This window comes from Drosophila persimilis, unplaced genomic scaffold (assembly GCF_003286085.1).
Source record: "Drosophila persimilis strain 14011-0111.01,24,50 unplaced genomic scaffold, DperRS2 tig00000002-arrow-pilon, whole genome shotgun sequence".
NCBI classification, from domain to species: domain Eukaryota; kingdom Metazoa; phylum Arthropoda; class Insecta; order Diptera; family Drosophilidae; genus Drosophila; species Drosophila persimilis.
Genome location: NW_020825289.1, coordinates 7561301 through 7582849, shown reverse-complemented (window position 1 = coordinate 7582849; position 21549 = coordinate 7561301). Strand labels below are relative to the sequence as shown.

General features: G+C 48.7%; 1 protein-coding gene across 1 annotated transcript in view; it reads left to right on the top strand.

Annotated features, from left to right (window-relative positions):
* Window positions 1-21549, top strand: part of LOC6590783 — a 35139-nt gene that overhangs the window by 1867 nt on the left and 11723 nt on the right. Inside the window, exons 2-5 of the mRNA XM_026986743.1 lie at window positions 19309-19540; window positions 19606-19851; window positions 20230-20723; window positions 20783-21495. Of these exons, the coding sequence (XP_026842544.1) occupies window positions 19390-19540; window positions 19606-19851; window positions 20230-20723; window positions 20783-21495 (1604 nt within the window). The 5' untranslated portion in view covers window positions 19309-19389. The remainder of the gene's footprint in view (window positions 1-19308; window positions 19541-19605; window positions 19852-20229; window positions 20724-20782; window positions 21496-21549) is intronic.

The following is a 21549-nucleotide window of genomic DNA, read 5'->3' as shown; positions in this document are numbered from 1 at the left end:
ACCCGAGCGTTCGTCCAGGGCTAATTAGGCACCGTTTCGTCTGGGGGTTGATTAATGATGATTGGTGGCTGTGCGGGACAGGTGGAATAATGATGGCCATCTTCTTTCTAATAACCAGTAGATATTCAATGCGCTGACGGTGGGTAAGCAGTCTGTTCCCATGGTTTTCCTCACTGCACATATGTATGTACAGATTATATGTCAACTTGATTTGCATAGAATTTGCTAAGAAGGTTTTTGCAAAGAGCAAGTAGTGCATTCAGTAAGCAGTATAATTAATCTGATTTTTTGCTAAGCAGTTTCTTTTCCCATGCTTTTGATAGCAATGCACTGCTTCCGGATTAAACAGTTAATTAACTTGTATATACATAGCTTGCTTCTCCCTCGCAATGTTGTCGATCACCTGCAAGCAGTACATGAACTCGGTTTTTCGCTTAGTGTAAGGTAAGCAGGGTAGAGTGCAGAGCAAAGGTCGCCTGAAGTTGGGGGACGATAGTAGATGTCGCTACCGTTGCCGCAGTTTCGTTGCTGTTCTGCTGCCTGCCCACAAATCGATTTCAATTGAGCCCTTCCCTTGCTCTCTCTCATTCAATTTCCCCCCGCTCACTCCTCTATCACCCATACACACATGCACTCACACTCCCCTCAACATTGAGTGTTTGTGGGCTTGTGTGAGTGGGTGGCCTGCCAATAAGCTTAACATAAATCATTATAACGGCACATCCATATGAGAGGCGAGCACATGCATACATACATATATACATACATACATACACCATGTACTCTGCTACTCTTTCTGCTTTTTGCTTTGCCTGTCTCTCTCTCTCTCGCGGCAGAGGCGGCAGGTCACATGTGTGTACTTTTGTTCTTGTGTATTCCGTTTGTCATTTCATATTGAATATTATATGGGAATCGCATAAAATCGATTTCTAATCGTGTAAATAAATGGCGACAAATGCTCTACTCCTCCTTCCCAAAAAAAAATAACAGCAAAAACCAGCAAGGTGGAGAGAACGAAGACAAGGACAGGGACAGTGATAGGGACAGGTGGCGTTGTCTCTCAGTCACACGTGTGCCTGTCTGTGCTAGTGTGTGGGCAGAGAGAGAGAGAAAGAGAGATCTCCGATTCAGGCCCGTTGCCAATGTTGCACCTTGAGAGTCTCCACAATCCTCAAGAGACGCGCATCGACAGACAGAGGCATGAAATGGGAAGGAGATGCCCACGAAATCAAACTGGAATCGAGACGATGCCATGCACAGGTGGCGGTGGGGGGTAGCAGCAGCAGCAGCAGCGGCAGCAGCGCTGTTTAAGTGCCAAGAGATAAGCAAGAACTTCGGAATTCGAAGCTCGAATTCGCAAGAGAGTGAGTCGTACAGCAAACAGCAAGCAGTAGCGACCACAACAGCAACAGCAGTAAAAGGATAACTGACGGTGTCGCAGCTTTGAATACCCTATGGAATCAAATTTAAATGGAAAATAAAGGTAGCAAATATATCGTTAAGCCTGATACCTGAGCAATTAGGGGACTAACATGCCAATTTAAATTCTTATATTGTACAAAAAAGTGTGTTTCCTTGGGGACAAAAAAGGGTATGCCCTTTGAAAGGCTGGAGAAAACCCAGAAGCTTATAAACAATAACATCGAACAGGCTTGACTGAATGTCAAATGGTTAGAAGGAAAGTGTACAGTGGGGTGGAGATTGGGGAGAGTAGCTGCCCGCAGATTGGGTTTGGGTTGGGGATAGGAGGAGGTCCGAGATACGATAGGTTGGTGCCTGTCACAGTGGTGCGTAGCTGTGGGAGAGGGGGGGTTCCAACGATTGCATTTGGTAATGCACACACACGAACGCAGAGATTTTATTTGTGTTTGTCCCTTTGCCAACCTACACCCTACACCCTACACTCCTCCAATGGCACTCTTCAAACACAATTCAAACTGTAAAAAGAAAGAGAATGGTAGCCCGACTCTCTCTCTCTCTCTCTCTCTTTGGGGGGCTATAACTGTATGGCAGGATAGCTGTAGATTGAATTTGTTGTTTTGGGCTGCAGTTTGGATATATTTTCAGTAATTGAATGAATGCATCGTTTGTGTCGGATTGGGTGGGCAAAGAGAGGTGCTAGGCATACGGTTGGTGCACAACACTATCGAAAATTGCCATGGGTAAGATGAGTGAGCACCGACCCCCTCGCCGCACACCCGTATCAAAATCTATGTGGCATTGTCCACTCATTTGCCACAGACCAGACAATGTGGATACCCGTCCCGTTCCTGCAGCAAAACATGAAATTTGAAAAAGGGTATTGTAACTATTGTGAAACGTTTGACCCAATCATCGACGTATAAATTCGAAGAGTAAAATATCTTCGGTGCGTTGCAGCTTCAGCTTTTCTGGTGAAATTTTGAGGTAGAAATTTTTCCCGTTTATTTGCCGGTCTTATTTCTGTGTTACGAAATATTCTTTCATTGGTTTGTTTTTAATTAAATTTTCCTTCGACTGTCGGCGATTGGCGAACAACGCCGGTCCTCCTGTTAGTCGATAAACTTTATATATGTACATATACAATATTTGCCCATTTTATACATACATGGAATGGGTGGAGTATGGATTATTGGTTGTTGCACGCCCTCGACGAACGCTGCATAAATTACGACCCTTCGGTTGGGGCAATATATTGGACGTGTCCTTTGTGTTTGCTTAATCAAAGAGGTCCTTTCCGGCTTTAATAACGGAATAACTTGTGGCATTCTTAACTAGATTTTGCTTGGAAATCTATTCCTAGGCAGAAAATAATAATTGTTGGATTCATCTGAAAACAATCAACAGAAGGTGTGTGTGTGTCCTTATTTTTAATGTTCATTTTTTAAGTTGACAGATATTTCCGTTATTTCTGTTGTTTCCATTCTTCCTTCATCTTCATTTGGCTTCTTCTGCTTCTGCTTCTTTCCGCTCCTTCGGCTTGTTGGTTCGGCTGACAAAACGAAGCCAAATGTGAGCCTTTGCCCTTGCCCCTTTCCTTCGATTCCCTGTTGCTGTTGTTGTTGTTGTTATTGCTGTGGCTTTTTGTTGGGTGTTTGGTCATGCGACTGCTTGCTCTTCGAGGGAGCTGTGTGGGGCGGAGGTGGAGGTGGTGGGGGGGGGGGGCAGTGCTCGGCTCGGTGAGTGGGCAACCCTCGTGGTGGCTGCCTCTACTTCATTATGTGAATGTGCACACCCATAAGCATGGCCATAGCATATGTCTGTGTGTGTCTGTCCTCTCTCTCTGTTTCTGTCTCTGGCTCCCTCTGTTTCTGTATGGGTGGGCAAAAGGTAGCGTCACCATCTCCGCCTCCGTCCACGTCGTCTATAGAATCCTGCTTATTGCCGGAGCGCGCAAGTGGCGGCATTTTCGTGGCACCCATTTCCAGAAGCGATGGGCGGGCGAAACTATGCAGAAGCTGAAGATTGAAGCGGGAGGCGGGAGGCGGTGGAGCCAGGACTGTTCGTTGTTGGTCCTGGTCCTGGTCGTTAGATGGCGGCCGTTATCCCAGCAACGAATTATATGCATCCTAGATGCCACATGTGCTGCTGTTGCTGCTGCCCGATGCGCACTGTGTGCAGCGATACCGTCCTGTCCGACAAAAGCGGGGGCCCTTCGTATCAACTTCTGGTTTTCGAATAAAATATACAAATCAGTAGGTAAGCGGCATAATTTTTCTTAGAGAGTAGACCCTTGCGATACCCTGTGGTTATTGTGGCTCCTAATGTTGCTCTTGGGGTCTCTATTTCCCACAAACCCTTGTTGTGTGTTGACGAGTGTAATGCAGGGTACTATCACTGTTTGCATGAAACGCGAGCACAGTCGAGGACCAGAACTCTGCTCGGGTCGGTGTCGGTGTCGGTGTCGCTGCCACTGAGGCACCTCTCCGCTGCCAATGCCTGTGTGCCTTCTGCTCCTGCTTGCAGTCCTTACCTCCTCTGCTCCATCGGCATGCAGCGAAAACTTTGCAATGTCGCTTTTGTGGTACTCCCGCTGCTGCTGCTGCTGTTGCTGCTGCTGCCCCACGTATCACCATATGTGTTTTGTGTGAGTGTGTGGGTATGTGGCGTGCATGCATGTACATATCTGCAACTGTTGTATATGTATCTGCGCAGCGAGCATTTTCTTGACTATTGTACAAATTATACAAATGCAATGCTCTGAGACGCTGGCGATGCGACGGCAACGGCAACGGCGACGCTGTCACCATCCTTGCCACTCACATCTCATACTGTTTGACTCTCGCATCTGTGCGATACATTAGAACTGGCTGGCAGATACAGATACAGATACACATTCTGTATCTATTTCTGTGCGGTGTACGGGAAATTGTTGTAATTTGCATGGCTTAACGCTGGATGAGCTGCCGCTGCCGCTGTCACTGCTGCTGGCTGCTATTGCATCTGCAAGATGCGTGGGCGTGGCTCTCCACTCATTAGATTCACTTGATATACGTTCCTTGGAAACCCGCACTACACCTACAACCTCCCCCATTTTCTCTCTCTCTCTCACTCTGTCAATAATTCATCGAATACATAACAGTTGGCATCCGTTTTGTATTTATCTGCTAATTGAGATAGTCTTGTAGCCCCCTCTTAATGGGGATCAGACTCCCCATAGTCATTGATAGCATTAGAGAAAGAGTCAATTACGACTTTCCTGATTTCTGGCTCCCGTAGAATGGTGTGTTGAAAATCATAGATTATATATAATTTCCACAAAGGGAGTCCCCCATTTAAGCAGAGCTAAGCAGATGAATTGAAAGCCAGAACGAGACAAAAGTAGGTAAGGTTGTTAATGAAGAGGTGTGCTTTAAAGCAGTGCCTGGAGTTAAGACGAGTGTTGAGGCGGCTATCCTTAAAGCAGTTCGTTGCAGTTATTTGCTTGCTGAGAAGGAGACTAGCCCCTACGTTCATTTTCAAAGCAGTTCTTCTTTGTTAAATTATTTATAGCAGCGTTTTAAGCAGTTCCTGGGTGAAAGCAAATTAAAGTTTGCTCCTTTTGTTCACTTCCGTTGGCTGTCTCTCTGCTGTCGCCCCTTTTCGGTAAACTAAAATCCCAACTAATCATGGCGAAACGTGTGCCGCCGACTGCTCTGCTGGGATTGCTTTTGAGCCGCGTGCAGCGACGGGGACACAATCCCAATCAGCTGCCCGAAAAAAGCTCTCCGCAGTGCCAATTAAGCTGACTTTGAGGAACTTCGTGGTGTGGCCAGCATGGTAGAATACCTCTCTCATCCGCTCTTTCTCTTCCTCTTCTCTCCCCTTTGGCTTGCGGCTTGCGCCACTCACTCATTTGCCGTTTTGTGTGCTCCACTGATGAAAATTAACAAAAAGCAAAAACGTCGCTCGAGCTTTTGTGCCTGTGTGCGTGTGTGTGTGTGTGTGTATGCGTGTGGTTGGTTGGCTTTGCTTTGCTTTTGGCCCCTTTGCGCTCATTTATTTTGCCGTCGGTTGCAGTCGCAGAGGGAGCAGCAGCAGCAGCAGAAGCCGCAGGTTCCTTTTCTTTACAAAAGCAAAGGCAGTCGTCGCCGCCGCAGCCTCTGATGCGCTGATGCTGATGCTCCTCCAGTCTCATTCCACTCAATCCCTGCTTCTCTTACTCTCCGGCACACACACTCACACAATCTGTGAGACACGCATGTACTTATAAATTTTTTCTTCCGCACATTTTTTATGCATGTGTATTCTTTGGCTGCAGCTTTGGCCAGCGAGAGAGAGAGAGGGAACAACAGGACAGGCAAGAGCTTGGGAGAGGTAACGAGCGGTGGAAGGGGAAGGGATAGCAGCAGCAAAACTTGGCCTGCGTTGTCGTTGTTGTTGTTGGCAATGCCGCTGCCTGCCACCTTCTGCTCGGCACGACACGGCGCGGCTTTGGCATCCCTTGATGCCATGCCCTACCCCCACCCCTACCCCTTCCACTTGCCCCTCCTCTTCGGCTCTGGCATTTCCTTTATTCCGCTCTTGCTCTCGCTGTCTTCCCCCTCCCCAGCCCACGGCCATGGCAGGCAGCCAGCCTGCCAGCCAGCGAGGCTGACGAGCAAGTTTGAATTGTAATCCTTGTCGTTGCTGTTGTTGCAGTGGCACGTTCTCCCCTCTTGCTGTTCTCCTCTCCTCCAGCCTGTTATTGCAGCAGCAGCAGCAGCAACTTTCGGTCCGTCTGTCCCTCTCGTGTGTGTATGCCCCACCTCCCCCCGCCGCACAAGCCAAGCAGCCGACCAAACGAGCGACCACCAACCCGACCCGACAGCAGTCTCTGCTTTGTCTGCATCTCCTGTCCTTTTGTCTCCCGCTCCCGCGCTATGCACGTCTCCCATCCTTGTCGGTTGCCCTTTTACATTTTATTTCGCTTAAGGTCCACCAAACTCGTGCTCTTTCACTCTCTTCTCCTGCTTACTCTTAGCTTTCCACTGCTTGGTTTTAGTAGCGTTAATCAAAATATGGATATCGATTAAGCTCTAGATCAGGACCCAAGCCCACCATAAATCATTCCCCGAGGTTTTCGTAGTTATTTGCTCTGTAGGGTATCCGCCTGTGCGATGCGAGTGGTGCAGTTTTTCTTTTTAGTCGCTTTTTGGCTGAGTTTTTGTTTTTTTTTTTTTTTTTTTTTGCTTTATTGTCCGGCCACGAGCGAGGGAAGAGCGCGCTTACAATAAAAGTGCTCCCATTAGTTGCAGCTGCAGTTGGGCCATCGCTGACTGGACTGACTACGCCGTCGAACGAGGGCTGGCTGGCTGCATTGAACTGCTTGGCAATGATGGTTCTCCAGGTTGTGCAACTGTTGTTTCTGTTTGGTTTTGTTTCTAATTGTGCGCCGAATGACATTTAACACCTACACACATGCGTACATGCACGTCTCTGCAAGAGCAGCAAGTCTTTCCTTCCAGCAAATTCCATTGAAACATGTCTTGCCTGTTCATGCCATTTCCCCAGTCATTTATCATGCTCCCGCTTGCAGCGCAATTCCACTTGACATTATTCAACAATTTGCATTGCTGCTTCCGCAGTAACAAGCAACACGCATTGGACTCTCTCTGTACTTCCGCCGCAAAAGTTTTGGCAGCAGAAGCAAGCCTCTCCCCAGCAACACCCAGCAGAGACACCTTTTGCCAGTCCTCCTTTTCTGCTCCGGGCTGGCTCGCTCTCTCACTCACTCACACTCATGCCTAGAGCAATGCACTTGAGCATAAGCACATACACTCACGCACTCACAGACGCCGCAGCATTGCGAAATTTGCTGGCTCACTTCCTCCCACACCACACTCCACTCTACTCCGGGCATGGCATGCATTTGCTTAATTTCTCACTTGTTCCTCTTACACACACACACACATACACACACACACAAGAGTAAACGCACCCTGCAGGCAGCGGACATACTCCACAAAGCAAAGACAGAGGCAGAGACAGAGGCAGACGCCGCTCATCTGATTTAGTTATTGTAGCAATTTTAATTACCAACACTTGAATGGACGTCGACGCCCGCAAAAGCAGCAGTAGCGGCAGCAGCGCCAGAAATAAATGTAAAAGAAATTGAAACAATACCAACTCTGCTGCTCCTCTGCTCTGTGGGCTGCTCTGCTGCTTCTCTGCTGCTGCTGCTGCTCGTGGTCCTGGTTTTCCACTTTGGTCCCTGACAACGACACCTTTGCCCGACTCGACTCCACCCGCTACCCCCGTGAACTGAACCCGATGCCAACCACGACGCCGACCCGCTGCGCCCACAACAAGGCACGTTCGTTAAATGCTGAATAAATTTTCCCATATAATCGTTGCCACTGCAGCCCGTCGCCCATCACCCTCCCAGATTCCCTCCCCCCTCTGCCCCAATCATTGGTTTGCTACGCCAGTTGTCTCCACCAGCTGCGCTGTCGGCGCCGCAGTCGACGTTTCGCAACTTGGCTTCGGCTGGCTTCAGGCTGGATGGTGTCGTTAGTTTAGTTCGGAAACTCGTCGGGCGCACAAGCAGAGCAAGCAGCAAGCATAGCAATCCAAGCAGTGAGTGTAAGACACTGAGCAACAGCAACAACAAGAGTCGTCGTACGGGACGGACGCCAAGAAGAAATTACGAAAAGAAAGAAAAAAAACATGTGCGGAGGGGGCGGGCGCCAAATAAATGATATGTGAGTGTGCGCGCGAGTGCGAATGAGATAGAAAAATTAGAAAAAGGAAGAAGCAAAGCATCAGCAAGCAGAGTGTGTTTACGTGTGTGTGAGTGTTCAATATTTATTATTGCAAAAAAAAGTAAATAAATAAGTGGAAGAAAGAGAAGAAGCAGGCGGGCGGCAAGGCAGTTGCGTCGCGGGGGTGCAGGAAGTGCGACAGATACAGATACACAAATGCCAAAGCAGAAGCAAAACGAATACGTTTGGGCCAAGTTGCCAGCCCCGGTCCGAGAGCCACAAACGACGGCGACAGCGAAACCCAGCCAAGCAGCGCAAGCAGGCAAAAATCATGTCTGTCGCGTGTATGGGTGTGTGTGTTGAGTGTTTCTATAGTGTGCGTAGAGCGCGCACCGCATTTTCTTTTGTCGGTTTTGAAAAAGGATTAAAGGCACATCGACAGAGCGGCAAGACTGCAAATGTGATTCGCGATCGACACTTGATTATTTTGCAACAATATTGTGTGTATTGAAAGTGCAGTGAAAAGCAGTGCCATGCGGTGAGGTTCAAAGGAAGTGTCACACTCAATCAATAATAATGCAAAAAATGCAAGGCAAAAAAAGTGTCGCAGTGGGAGCCAACGGAAAGTCCCGCAGTCGACGTCCACGCAGCCAAACTGTAAAAACGTCACAAAATGAAGGAATTTTTCGGATTATGGAATAACAATATTGAGATAGTGATGAAAAGCAAACGAAAATTTGCTCATGCTAAGAGTTCTTTCAAGTTTTGCTGAGCAAATTGCGGCTCCAATAAGATTTATAGCGTCAACTGCATTCTGGTGACTGCAGTAGCAGCAGCAGCAGCAGCAGCAGCGACAGCAGCAGTCGTCGTTCAGTTTTTGTATTTTTATGTATCAATAATTACAAAGAGAGGGAGCCACAGGCAGAGCAACAACTACAATCGAATCGCTGGTTGAGAGCAATGGTTGCGTTCAGGGGAATGGAATGGTGGTTGAGTGGTGGAGTGAGGGAGCTAGGCAGAGCAGGCTGTGGAGCGATGGAAAGGGAGAGGCACAGCACAGGCAGAAGTAACGGCCAGTCAGAGCAAGCAGTAACAACAAAAACTACAACAAACACATTGGAGACATGTTTGTGCGGCGGCGCTCATTTATTTTATGTCTCGGTTTTGACGTTGTTTCTGTTGTTGTTGTTGTTGTTGTTGTTGCTGTTTCTGTTGCGCCACTTTGGAGCTGAGCTGCCTTTCTGCCTGCCTCTGCCTATCCTACTCCTCCTGTCCCTTTGCTCTGGCAGAATGTTTGTATGTCTCCCTCTCACTCCTAGTGTGTGTGCTTGTTGTGTGTGTATATATCAAATTGTGTGCATGACACGACCCGTAGCGCTGCCAGCGTCGCTGTCGCAATCGCAGTCGCTAACATTTCGCTGGCTGTTACTTTGTTCTTGTTATTCTTTCAATACTCTCGTAGAGTAGGGAATTATGATTTTTATCAGATGTTAGCGACGCAGAGGTGGAAAGCGGGCTTATAGGCAATAAAGGGTACATATGTATGTACATATGTATATGTTCTTGACCATCATTAACAGCGGACTGTCGCACAGTTTGTGCCTTATCTGGCTGAAAGTTTTTAGTCAATTTATCAGCAAGGGTATTTAACGCTGCGGAACACACACTTGGTAGGTTTTTTTCTGGTTTGTTGTATGCTGCCTCTGCGATGATGATTAAGATAAAGCAGATGATGATCCACAATGTCTGTGAACTGCTTGCTGAGAACAACAAAAAAACTTATACGTGTGTGCTGCGTGGGCAGAGCGCGGCTGGCCGATACGATGATGATATGTATCTCTCTCGATTCGCCTGTCAATCGTTTCTTAACCCATTAGCGTTGAATGTATGCCTATGGGGCTTAAATTATGATGCCCAATGCCCAATGCCCATACGAATGCCTCGCTTTGCCGTCTCTCTCTCTCTCCATCTCTCTCTCTCTGCCAATTGTTGTAATAGTTGCATTTCCCACTGCGCTTTGACTCTGTCATGGCGTCTGCTGTCTCTGTCACTATCTCGGTCTATGTTTCTGCCTCCGTCTGTCCCCGTCCATCCGTCTGTCTGCCTGTCTCTTGCTCTGTCGGTTGTACTGCTCTCGGCCATTCCATTCCACTCCACTCCATCCACTCTCTCTCACTCACTCGCTTCGCCCATTCCCATTTCCACTCGTTTCTAAAATACAATTTTGTTTTTTTCTCGTTTATTGTAGCGCAGCAGAGCAGCAGCCAGCTCTGTTTGCGGATTTGTGATTTCGATATTTAGTTGGATTTTTTCCGACGCCCCCTCCCCTTCTCTCCCCCTTTATCACCGCGCTCTCCCCTCAACCATTTCGCTCAACAACCGTTCCGTTCCCCCTTTTCCCCTCCGTTCCGCACGGTCCGGTCCATCTGTCAAGTTGTGCGCCCGTCGGCTGGTGGCGGCTTTTGCCTCACTCCCCTCACTCTTCCATTGTTGATTGCTATGCCGCAGCGCCCCCTCTGCCTCTTCCGCCCCTCCCCACCCCTGCTCCAATACTGCTCTACTGGCCGGCCAGTCCATTTTCGGTTTTCGGTTTGTTTCTGGGTGTACGAGTACGTACGGAGCACGGCGTGAGAGGTTCGTGTCTCTGCCGCATGTTTCTTTTCATATTATTTAATTTATTTCGTTGGTTTTTATTGTGGTCCCCGGCTTCTACTTCTCTCACCACTCACCACTCTGCACTCTGTGCCTGCGTCTACAATTCGTTGGTGTTTCCATGGGTTTACCTTGCCCCGCAACCCCTGCTTCATCGCAGCAGCATCGTCATCGTTATCCTCATCATCGTCATCCCTTCAATCCGAATTTTTCAGGAGGCATCTCATGATGAATCTGTTTTCTTGTTTAATTTTAGTCATTTGCTTTGTTCGGCCTTCCTGCCTGCTGCTGCCTCTTTTCTTTCCTTTCCTCCTTCCCACCATTCTTTGAGAGAGCACCCTCTTCTACACACACACACACACACACACATGCTCTCGCAGATGGATTCCCTTTGAGAAATGCATCTGCTTTGAATACATCGCCTTACTTCAACTGCACTTTTTGTGCGCGCTTGTTGCTCTCTCGCTACCACACCACTCTCCTGTGCACACAAGTCAAAGTGGACAGCGCGAAACTGCTTTGCCATTTGATCCACTTGAGTGGAAAGCAGGGTGCGGGCCGGGCAATTAAAGCAGATTTCCAGTTTTCATTCAAACGATATCTTTTTAAAGGGAAAGAAGTAGTTGGTGAGGGTGGTGGGCCGTGTGTGTACGCCCGTGTGTGTCAAAGTTAACGAGAAAACTGTGACATCATTAGAGCAGAAGGGGGAAATTGCCAGCAAACAGATGAAAGCCCAGACACGACTATGAGTACGAGTATTAATTGAATTACAAACCTCCGCTCGATGGTTTCCCAACCGTTCTGCACCCCTAAAGCTGAAAAAATAAAACTTTTGTATGGTGAAATGGTAATTTACAGTTAGGCTGAGTTCGTTTGACATGCCATCTGATTGATTGCTTTGAAACGATCAATGCTGAGGGGGAGTGAGTAGGATTGAGAGACCAGCCTACTACATGGCATAGCCATTGCACTGCTTTCCACTTGAATTGAAAGCGAGTATCGCTGTTTTTTGTTGGCATTTATTGAGGCGCAGCACCGAACCCGCTCTCTTCTTACCTTGTGCTTGCTAGCATATTCCCCTGACAGAGTGGCCTCCTTCCTAACCTCTCTCTGTCCGCATTCCTTCCCTTCCCCCTGATCCGGCCCACGCATTGGCCTGCCTGACTGTCAATTGTTTTCTTGGCCTCTTGGACGAACTGCTTACCCCCACTGCTTACTCTGCCTATACAACCCTCGCTCTCTGGGCCTGTCGCTCTCGTTCTCTCTCTTCCTCTGTCAACTGCAGCTGATTCAATTGAAAAATGCGAGCCATTCTGTTTCTGTGTTGGACTTTCGTTTCGTTGTTGCTTCTTTTTTATTTTTTTTGCTGTTTATTAGCTTTCTTGCTTGAGACTTTGCTCGCAACCCCTACTAACCTCACCCTCGCCCCATCCCATCCCATCCCATCCCATCCACCCCATCTGTCCTCTCCCCCCCAATTCCCTCTTCGGTGTTCGTTTGAGAAGTGCTAAATGACTGGCAGCAGCCACGTCTCTGTCGTTTTCGAAGCTGACGCTGACGTTGGCGTCGAACATTGTCGCCGAAGAGAAGCTGACCAAAATGCCGCCATTGTTTCTCTGAATGACTCATATCTCCTCTCTCTCGGCCTGTCTCTTTCCCGCTCTCCTATCATCAAAGTCAGATTGCTGTTGTGTCTATACGAAAAATGTAAGAATAAATGAAAAAAGAATAGAATAAAGGGGGGTCCCAGGAGGTTATGATACCCTGGCAGATAAACCTACGGATTGTTGAGTTCGATTGGTTCCCAAATCATATGTGACGCTGATAGCAGAGGGTCGGATAAACCTCTAAAAGTGTATACAATTAAAAAGACAAAAAAAAACAAAAACATCAAAATTATAATTGTGCCATGCGTTCTCTTCATCTTCTTCGTCAACTGTGCTTTTCTTTTGGTCGAGCGACGAGAGAGAACGAGTGGGAGAGGAATCGTCCGACCCATAAATTTCAATAATGATTTAAAAATTCATTTCCTTTCCCATCAGAACTGAACAAACAAACGGCTTCATCTGTGTCTGTGCTGTATATCTGTGTGTGTGTGCGTTAACCAGACCAAAAAGCAGCCAGAAAAAACAGAAATCAAAAAATGAAATCATAAATTTCAAAGAAATACAACAGAAATAATCATTAAATTATCCCCGAAAAGAGTGATTAATAAAAACTACAACAAAGAGCGGCAAAAATCAATTGTTAATTTATGATTAATAATGCAATTTAAAGAGAGCAGCAAATAATAATGCGAAAGGTGAGTTTTCTCAAAAGAGTGCGGAGAGACTGCGGGTGCACTGCCATCGGAGCGGATTATATGTGCCAGAGGATATGTGGAGCGAGTGGGAGAAAGATAGACGTGAAAGGAAACTCGAATGATGTCAATCGTTTTGGTATTTGCAAAACATGTAATGAGATTAAACTGTACATAAATCAACTGCGAAATTCAGTTTTTAGCTTCCCAAGGAAGGTGTGCGTGCGCCCCCGCCAAGAGAATTCTACGAACTGTAGATTTTTATGAAAATATTGCCCAGAGGTCGCGAAAGGTTTTATGCATTAAATCCGGCTACCACATACGCAAAGGCATCCTTTCTCTCTCTCTCTCACACTCTGTTGAGCGCCACCCGCTCTCTTGCCTTTGAGCGAAACCGCTATCCTTCGCCCTCGCCGTTTTGCCTTTTGTGGGGATAATCTGATTGAAGCATTAATTAAATGCCAGCGTGTGCGTGATGGAGGCACAGAATGTGTAGCGTGTGTTGTGTCCCCTTCTCTCTTATTTACTGAATGTGTGTGTGTGTGAGCGGGAGTGAAGGAAGGGGATAAGAGGAACCGTTCCTGTTGTGCAGAACATGTTAGATTAAGGGCAGGCAAAGTTTTTAATTTTATTTGCTGTCTAATGAAATCACCGCAACGCAATTGCATTTAAAAGCTTTTTGTCCTTTGCGAAGCGTACAGTTGTGCAACAGTGCAACAGTCGGAGGCAGGAAGGCCCCGTCAGATGGCCACAAACCCTCTCGAGTCTAAACATTATCTAGATGTTGCCTAATTTTGCGTATTTTGCTCTTTGTTTTCTTAATTCCCTCTAAGCATGGCACCTTTCATTAGCTAAATTTGGGGAAAGGTGGGAATTACGGTCATATACTGGTCACCTGCACATGACTGGAAATTGCATGACATTATCAACGACGCGAGGCGCTTGCAACTTCCAACAATGGTTATAGCCAGAGGGAAGGCGGGGGGGCTTGGATTACGGGTTAGAGTATTGTATTCCATGCTGCCGCAAAACCCACCAACACTCCGCAGAGAGAAAAAGAGCGAGTCCCACAGAGAACGGATAAGCGAGAGAGGATGGGTTCGGTTCAGTTCCTCTGTATTTGTATTTGTATTCTACTTGCTCTGCTTTGCTTTGGCACTGCCGCCGCTGCTGCTGCTGCTGCTGCTGCACTCTCCCACTCAATTCTGCTCCTCCTTGAACTGCGCTGCCTGGAGAGATTCCAGAACCGCCGTCGACTGGGGGAGTGGGGTTGGGTTGGGTTGCGTTGGTGCTTGTGGGACTGGGATATGGACAGGTTGCGCTCTGGGTTGTGCAAATGGCAAATACGTCAATGTTGTTGGTTCCTCCACCACTCCACCACTCCACCCCTCCAACACTCACCCGCAGGCGATGCTGCTGCATTTGTTAGTTGTGTGCTGTGCGCTCTCTCAGTCCTCATCCTCCTCCTCCCTTCGGTCGCTCCGTTATGCCTGCTTCTCCTGCCTTTGCTGCTGTTTGCGTACTCGTTCTCTCACTCTAATTTATGGGTCGTGCGCGCTCTCGTTCCACATTGAGGCTTTGCCTTTGCCTCCTGCAGGCAGCAGGCGGCAGCAGTCACATCAGCCAAGGAGGGGTGGAGAGAGAGGGCGGGCGAGGAAGGCAGAAACTACAGCAACACCGTTACATAAATACCAGCTACAAAAACAACTGCACTACTTGTTGTTGTTCTTGTTGCTGCATAAATTCATTTGTTTGTCGCTCCTCTTCTTCTTGCTGTTGTTGTTTTTGTTGTTGTTGTTGCTGCTGTTTTTGGTATTTACTCGCTCTGCCGCTGCTCTGTCACTGTCCCTTGCGTTGGCGTCGCTGTCGGCGCTGGCATCGGCATGGCTATCGTGTACGATAGTCCTCGTTCTTGGTATAGTTGTTGTTGTTGTTTTTGTCGGTGGTGGTTTGCCTTTCCTTTCCCCTTTCGTTGCCATTTTCAATTTTAGTTTTGCTGTTTCTCTGCTTCGTCTGCGTCGGCTTCTCCTTCTTCCTGCTCATTCGTTAGTGGATTCGTTTTACTGCCACTCGCCGCACGTTTCCCTCTCTGCTGCCGCACCCCACACTTCCCCACACTCCCACGCCACGCTGCTGTGTGTCCTTGCACGCTCGTTTCCTGTTCGGTTTGGCGCAAACTGCGCGACAATCCATGGAATGCCCTAGAGCGGGGTGGCGGGGTGGCGAGTGGCGACAGACTCTGGTGTGACTCGGGAGTTACAGTGCTCCCCTCTGTCCTCGCTTGAGGGGGAGGACTTACACACGCCCCGTTTCGGTTCAGAGTTTACATTTTATGTGTGTCCCTTTTTTTTTGTGGATTGCGCACACCATGGCCGAGGCGAGAGACGAGCAGACCCATCAGAGTCTTCCACTCTCACTCCCTCTCTCTATCTCTCTCTCTCTGTTACTCTGGTTAGGGCTTTCCTTCGAGATAATGTAATACAGCAACAAGAAGGAGAAACAGGAAGAAGAATAACCTGCCATCTACAACGCACAGAGTGTTCCGATATCCCTTCTCTTTGCTTCGATTTCATTTTCGTTCATTTCCTTTACTTAGCAGTGAGTGAATGATTTACCTGCCCTGCTCTGAGGCTCGTCGTTGGCCGCAGGAATAAGCAGCTCCGTTAATGCCAGGCTTCAGGAAGTTACAAGGTCTGCTTCTGGTAAGGTGAGGAAATCATAGGAAGAGCTGGAAGTCCTCACTTGTACAAATACACCTTGCTAGCCATTGAGCATGGAAAATGCATTTACCGTTGCAGTTTGAGTGAGCATTATTGCTTCCTTGCCCTGAATACCCCGCATACCTTCTGCATGGTATTCTGGATAATTTGTAATTTTCATGAAAGTACAATCGCCTGCCTACGCATTCACATTTCTTCAACTGGAAGGTGTCAAAATGCTTCATTTGACAAGTGGTTAAACGAATAATGGACGAATTGCTTTGGGTGAAAATCCAATTATAAAGGTTTTAATTCAATTACTGAGATTTTGCGAAAACTGAGTGATTTTCTGGCCGACGGCAGACTGAAAACTTGCAATGAGAAAATAAAGTGATTGATTAAAGAACGGCTAGCCTGCAGTACTTGTTGCTGCACTTAAAGTGCTAGTGCGGGGGGGGCAGACGAAACAGAGAGCTGAGTGGCTGAGTGAACGAGGCGGAGGAAGAGAGAGAGAGAGAGAGAGAGAGATCGCGCCGCCAGACGAATGACGCAGACTGTAAGCACTGTAACTTGTCCGCTCTGCATGTGCTCTCTGTTCGGCTGAGTCAATAACCCCTGCCGCCGGGAAGAGAAAAACAAGAAATAAGCGAAGAAACTCTCCCAATCTCTTCTCTTGCGTGTTTGTGCCCGAAGAACAAGAAGTCAACGTGAATAATGGACAGAGACAGGGGCAAAAAGAGTGAACTGAAAAACGGCGGACGCGTTAAGGCCACCGCCAACAATCAAAAGCAACAACAGCCACATGAAGCGAAACGCATGGTTGGCAACAACAAAAACAACGAAAGAATAACGAAAGAAGGAATGAAATCATGGCCATACCTAAATCTAAATCCACAAGAATTCCAGGCAAAAGAATAAGTGCATGTGTGTGTGTGTGTGTGTGTGTGCAGTAACAGTCAAGTCAAAGATGAGAGCGCGAGCGAGAGATCAAGGAAATTGGAATCGAAACGCGGTTTTTGGAAAGAAAAGGAGAATCTTCCTTCCTTCGATTGCAGCAGCAGCAAAAGCTTCGGTTCTGAGTGCACTTGACCCAGAGAGAGAGAGAGGGAGAGAGATAGAAAATGTATACTGAGGTTTTTTTTTCGATGAGGGAATCAATAATGAAAGTAAATAATTGGACTCATCGATACCTTTAGGGTAGCTGGGGAGGTGCACACCCACTGTCAGGCAATTGATTAGCTTATTGACCGATGTAGCACCAGAACACGAATAATCTTGAATAGAGCAAATCAAACGGAATATACCGAACAGTCGGCGGTGGCGGTGGCGGTGGCGGCGGCGGCGTCATTTGTTGTGTGTATAACATGAAAACGAATGACGGCAACGGCGGCAGTGGCAGCGGGGGTATGGTATCGCCAAGATATAACACAAAATCAAACACCCATACAACCAAACAGACTCGACATACACACACACAGACACAAACGCACAACGGAAAGACAGACTGCCAATTGAGTTAGAGAGAGAAGATAATCAAGAGCAAACAACAAAAGCAATAACAATGGACTTCCAACACCGTCGAGCTTAGCCGGAGGAGTGGGGAGGGGAGGGGATAGGGTGAGATGTGAGCTTTGCAAAAGAGGCAGAGGTTGGGTAGGGGGGTATGTATGACTATGACGCCAGCAACGGACAGCACACAATGAGCAGAATTTTTCACATTTGTACGCTGTCACTCACAAATATTGAAACGAATGTCGAAGCATGGAAGAGGGGGATGTCCGTGGGGAGTGGTATCGAATCATTTGCTATGAGCAGAATACTAACACAAACATATCTAGCGCAAAAAATATGTGCTGCTCGCACACCTTCATTCTGGGCGACTATGGGGCCTGCCTGCGTTGACGCTGCGTCGGCAGCGCTAAATGGATACCGTTTTGCGGGTGGAGACCGAGCACAGAGTCAAATCATATTCCTACCCATCCTCCCCTCCTCCTTTCGCTATGCGGTCACTGTGCGGTTGCGAGCGAGAATCAAACGAAGAAGAGCCAGCATTAAACCATTTAGCCAGTGTGCGAAATCCGACTCGATTCCCCTCCCCGCCAGCAGACTTCTGCCGGCTGCATGATAAGGGCGCACATCTGCCGCCAGTCGATGCGTGACAAAAACACCAACACAAACACAGTGCGCAATAACGAACGGTTATTAACGAACCTCCTCCCAACCACACGACAGACAAACGATACAGTGCGACAGACACAGTGGGCCCCACCTTTATTGCTCTGCCTGACTAAACGTCGCCTCATTATAATGATTAATTCAACAAAAAAAAACCAGAGACATTTTCTTTGCAAAAAAAAAAAAAACAACTGTAATTATCAACCACTGTGCGGTGTCCAGCACCATTCATCTGTGTGCTGCCGCCGCGCTGCCTGGCTCTCACGGTCTCACTCTCGCTCTTGATCTCTCTCATGTTTCGTTTCCACTTGTAACGCGGCAAGCCATTCACACTCTCTGGCAGTCGAGTCGCCGCGAAAACCCACACAGAGACAGACGGGTCGCGTCGCATCGCTGTCGGCGCATTTGTAAATATATTTTGTTAATTCTACATTATTTTTTATCAACGAAATGCTATGCCGAAGAATGTAAACAAAAGCTATTTGATGCCAGATCCAGTGGATTTTTGTAAAGTAAGCAGATAAAATAAAAGTCTGCGGCAAACAGTCGTCTGTCTGTCTGTGCCCAGGAAGCAGCGCAGTCGACGCTTAGTAAAACCGTAAAATGCGAAGACAGGAGAAAGAATGAAAATAAAAACCCGTACATTCCAAAAATTTCATGAATGAAAGTGTAAAAAGTGCAACAAAAAAAAAACTCAATTAAAAAAGTGCAAAGTGCTTTAAGCTGAATTTGTTGTTCTTTTTTTCTGCTTTGTGTATGCATCGGCGCCCACAGTCTTGTCACATGTGTTTGTGTGCGTGTGTGTGTGTTGGGTCTACCTTTTATTCTCTTTGATATGTAAAGTTAAACGTTTTCCGCAGCTTTTCATTTATCATTTTAATATGTGTGAAATACATACAATTTTGTGCGTAAATTTGAATTCGCCGTGTAGTTTTGTTTGCGGTACGTCATCAATTCGCCGCTCTGCTGCTTGTATGCAGGTGTAGTGGTGAGCAGCCTTCTCTCTTGCGCGCTCTCTTCGCTCAACTGTTTGCTCTCTCTCGCTGCCGCATACAACTACAAAAACATGACGCGGCTTTTGCTTCCGTTGGCGTGCGTGTGTGTGTGTGGCGCGTAGTTTTTTTTAGTTTTGTTTTGCTTTTCATGTTTCTGCCGTTTCCACTTTGTGCTCGTGGTTCGCCCAAGCGCGGCATTGCCAACACAAAGTGTAGAGTAGAAAAGAAGTAGCAAACCACTGAATGATATTCTGGGTGCCGGAATGGGTGGAAATTATGATTATGAATACCCCCTTCCCAATCAATTATTTCTCTTTATAAATTATCTATTATTTTACACTATCTAGAGAATTGAACCGCATGTAGCGCGTAATAACGGAGCCCAAGAACAAAAGGAACACCAATTTTAACACCATTGGATTTTGAACATGAACAAAAATGCCGGCGATGGCAGCGGCAACGACGGCAAAAACTCAAACAATCATGGCAAGGGCGGTGGTGGCTCCAACGCGGGTGGGGGCGCCGGAGCCGGCAATCCGCACGATCCCACCGGACTCCTAGATGCCGCCTCGCTATTCGGTGAGTCCCTGGTGCATCCTTGAACCATTTACCTGGTCAAAAGCTAATCCAATGTTCTCCCTCAGCTTATTGGGGCCGTGATCCCACTGGAGCTGCGGCGGCAGCCGCCTCTAATCCGCTGTTCAACTCACAATTCAATGCAGCCGCCGCCGCTGGCCTGGGCCTCCTTCCGCAAACGGGAGGCGGCTCTGCCAATGACCGCTACTCGATGGCCGCTGCAGCGGCGGCGGCGGCCGGCGCCCATCATCATCAGAACACCATGGCAGTGGCCGCTTCGCAGGCCGCCAGTCTGGCAGGTCTGCATCCAGCAAGTGAGTAAAATGTCGGCATGCATCCGTATTTTGGTGCTCCCCCTACGACTCTCAAGGACCATTTATGACGCTTTCAAAGGAGCCGCCGCTATGCAGCTGCTCGCCAAAGGCTTTGGTCTTTTGGGATGTGTTCCTTCTCTCAATTTCTGTGGAGGCAAACAGCAAGTGCTCTCGTCCTATCGAGCGGGGCATTTGAAGAATATCCTCCTAGAGCAAACTTTCGTCTAATACTCCGTATTTCTGCGTCCTGCACTGTGCTCTCTTCCATGGCCAGTGCGGTGGGCGGCAGGGTTAGACACACTATTTTGTAGCAAAGATTATTGTGGATGCCTTGCTCTGAATCATCCGATTGCTGATTCCATTTACTTTTCGTTGCAGGCTGGTGGTCGATGGCACAACTGGCGGCTCAGGACTACTTTAGTCGGCTGCAGGCGTCCGGCCTCTCACCATTCCCGCATCCAGACCTGGCGGCAGCCTTCGGGCCGGCGGCAATGGGCATGGGCGCCACAGGAGCAGGCGGAAATGGTGCAGGCAGTGGCAGCGTAATGGGTGCGGGTGCTGGCAGCGGATCGGCTGTGGGTGGCGGCAATGGCGGGGGCGGAGGATCGTCCAGCTCCTCTGGCAGCAAGTCCAACAAGTCGCGCAAGGAGAAGCGGGCGGCACAGCAGCAGCAGCAACAGCAGCAGCAACAGCAGCAGAGCCTGGCCAACAGCCTGAATGCGGCGGCGGCAGCGGCTGCAGCAGCTGCGGCCAACAATCCGGCAGCAGCGCTCGCCAGCATGCACGGATTCGGTGTGCCGGGATCGGTGGCCGTGAGCACGGGAAGCGGATCGATCTCCACCAGCAGCGGAGGCGGCCATGGAGGATACAAGGTAAACTTGTCTTCTTAGCCTTCTTTTGGTGCGGTAACCTGTAATCCTCCCATTTGCAGAGCACGGCCAGTGCCTACGGGAAGCCTTCGACGATGACGAGCAACAGCATGGCGAGCAATCCGAGCTCCGCGTACGATCCTGTGACCCTGCACAAAGAGCTGATGGCCATGCAGGCGGTTGCAGCCGCCGCCTCGGGATCGGGCGGAGGCTCCGGCAGCGGCTCGTCGGGCAAAAAGTCCGGCGGCGGCGGCAGTTCCTCCTCAATGCACGGCCACGGAATCTCCGGCCTCGGCATGGGCGGTGGGGGCAACGGCGGCATCATGTCCGGCAGCAAGGCATCGTCCACGAATGTCAGCTCCAGCAACGCGTCGCTGGGTGGCATGCATCCCAGCCTGGGCAGCGCCAATCCGCTAATGTCTCCCCATGGCATGGGCGGTGGATCCTCGTCGTCGGCGGGGGCATCGGGCAAGGACCGCGACAAGAACAATCCCTCGCTGAATGCCCTCAATTCGCTGTCGCAGTTCGGGGCCCTGGGCATGACGCCGCAGCAGAGCATGCAGGCGGCGATGAATGCGTTTGCGGCCAGCACGGGAGTGGTGCCCAGTGCCACAGTCACGTCGTCGTCGCAGCATCACAGTTCCTCCCAGCAGCAGCAGCAGCAACAGCAGCAGCAGCAGCAACAGGCGGGAATCAGCTCAACGGGTGGATCATCGGGGAGCAAGGGTGGCAACGGTGCAAAGGATTACATGAGCGCAGCAGCGGGAATGATGAGGTGAGTGGAAGGTGGTTCTCTGATTCTCGCCCCCGAAATCTAATCAATTCTCTT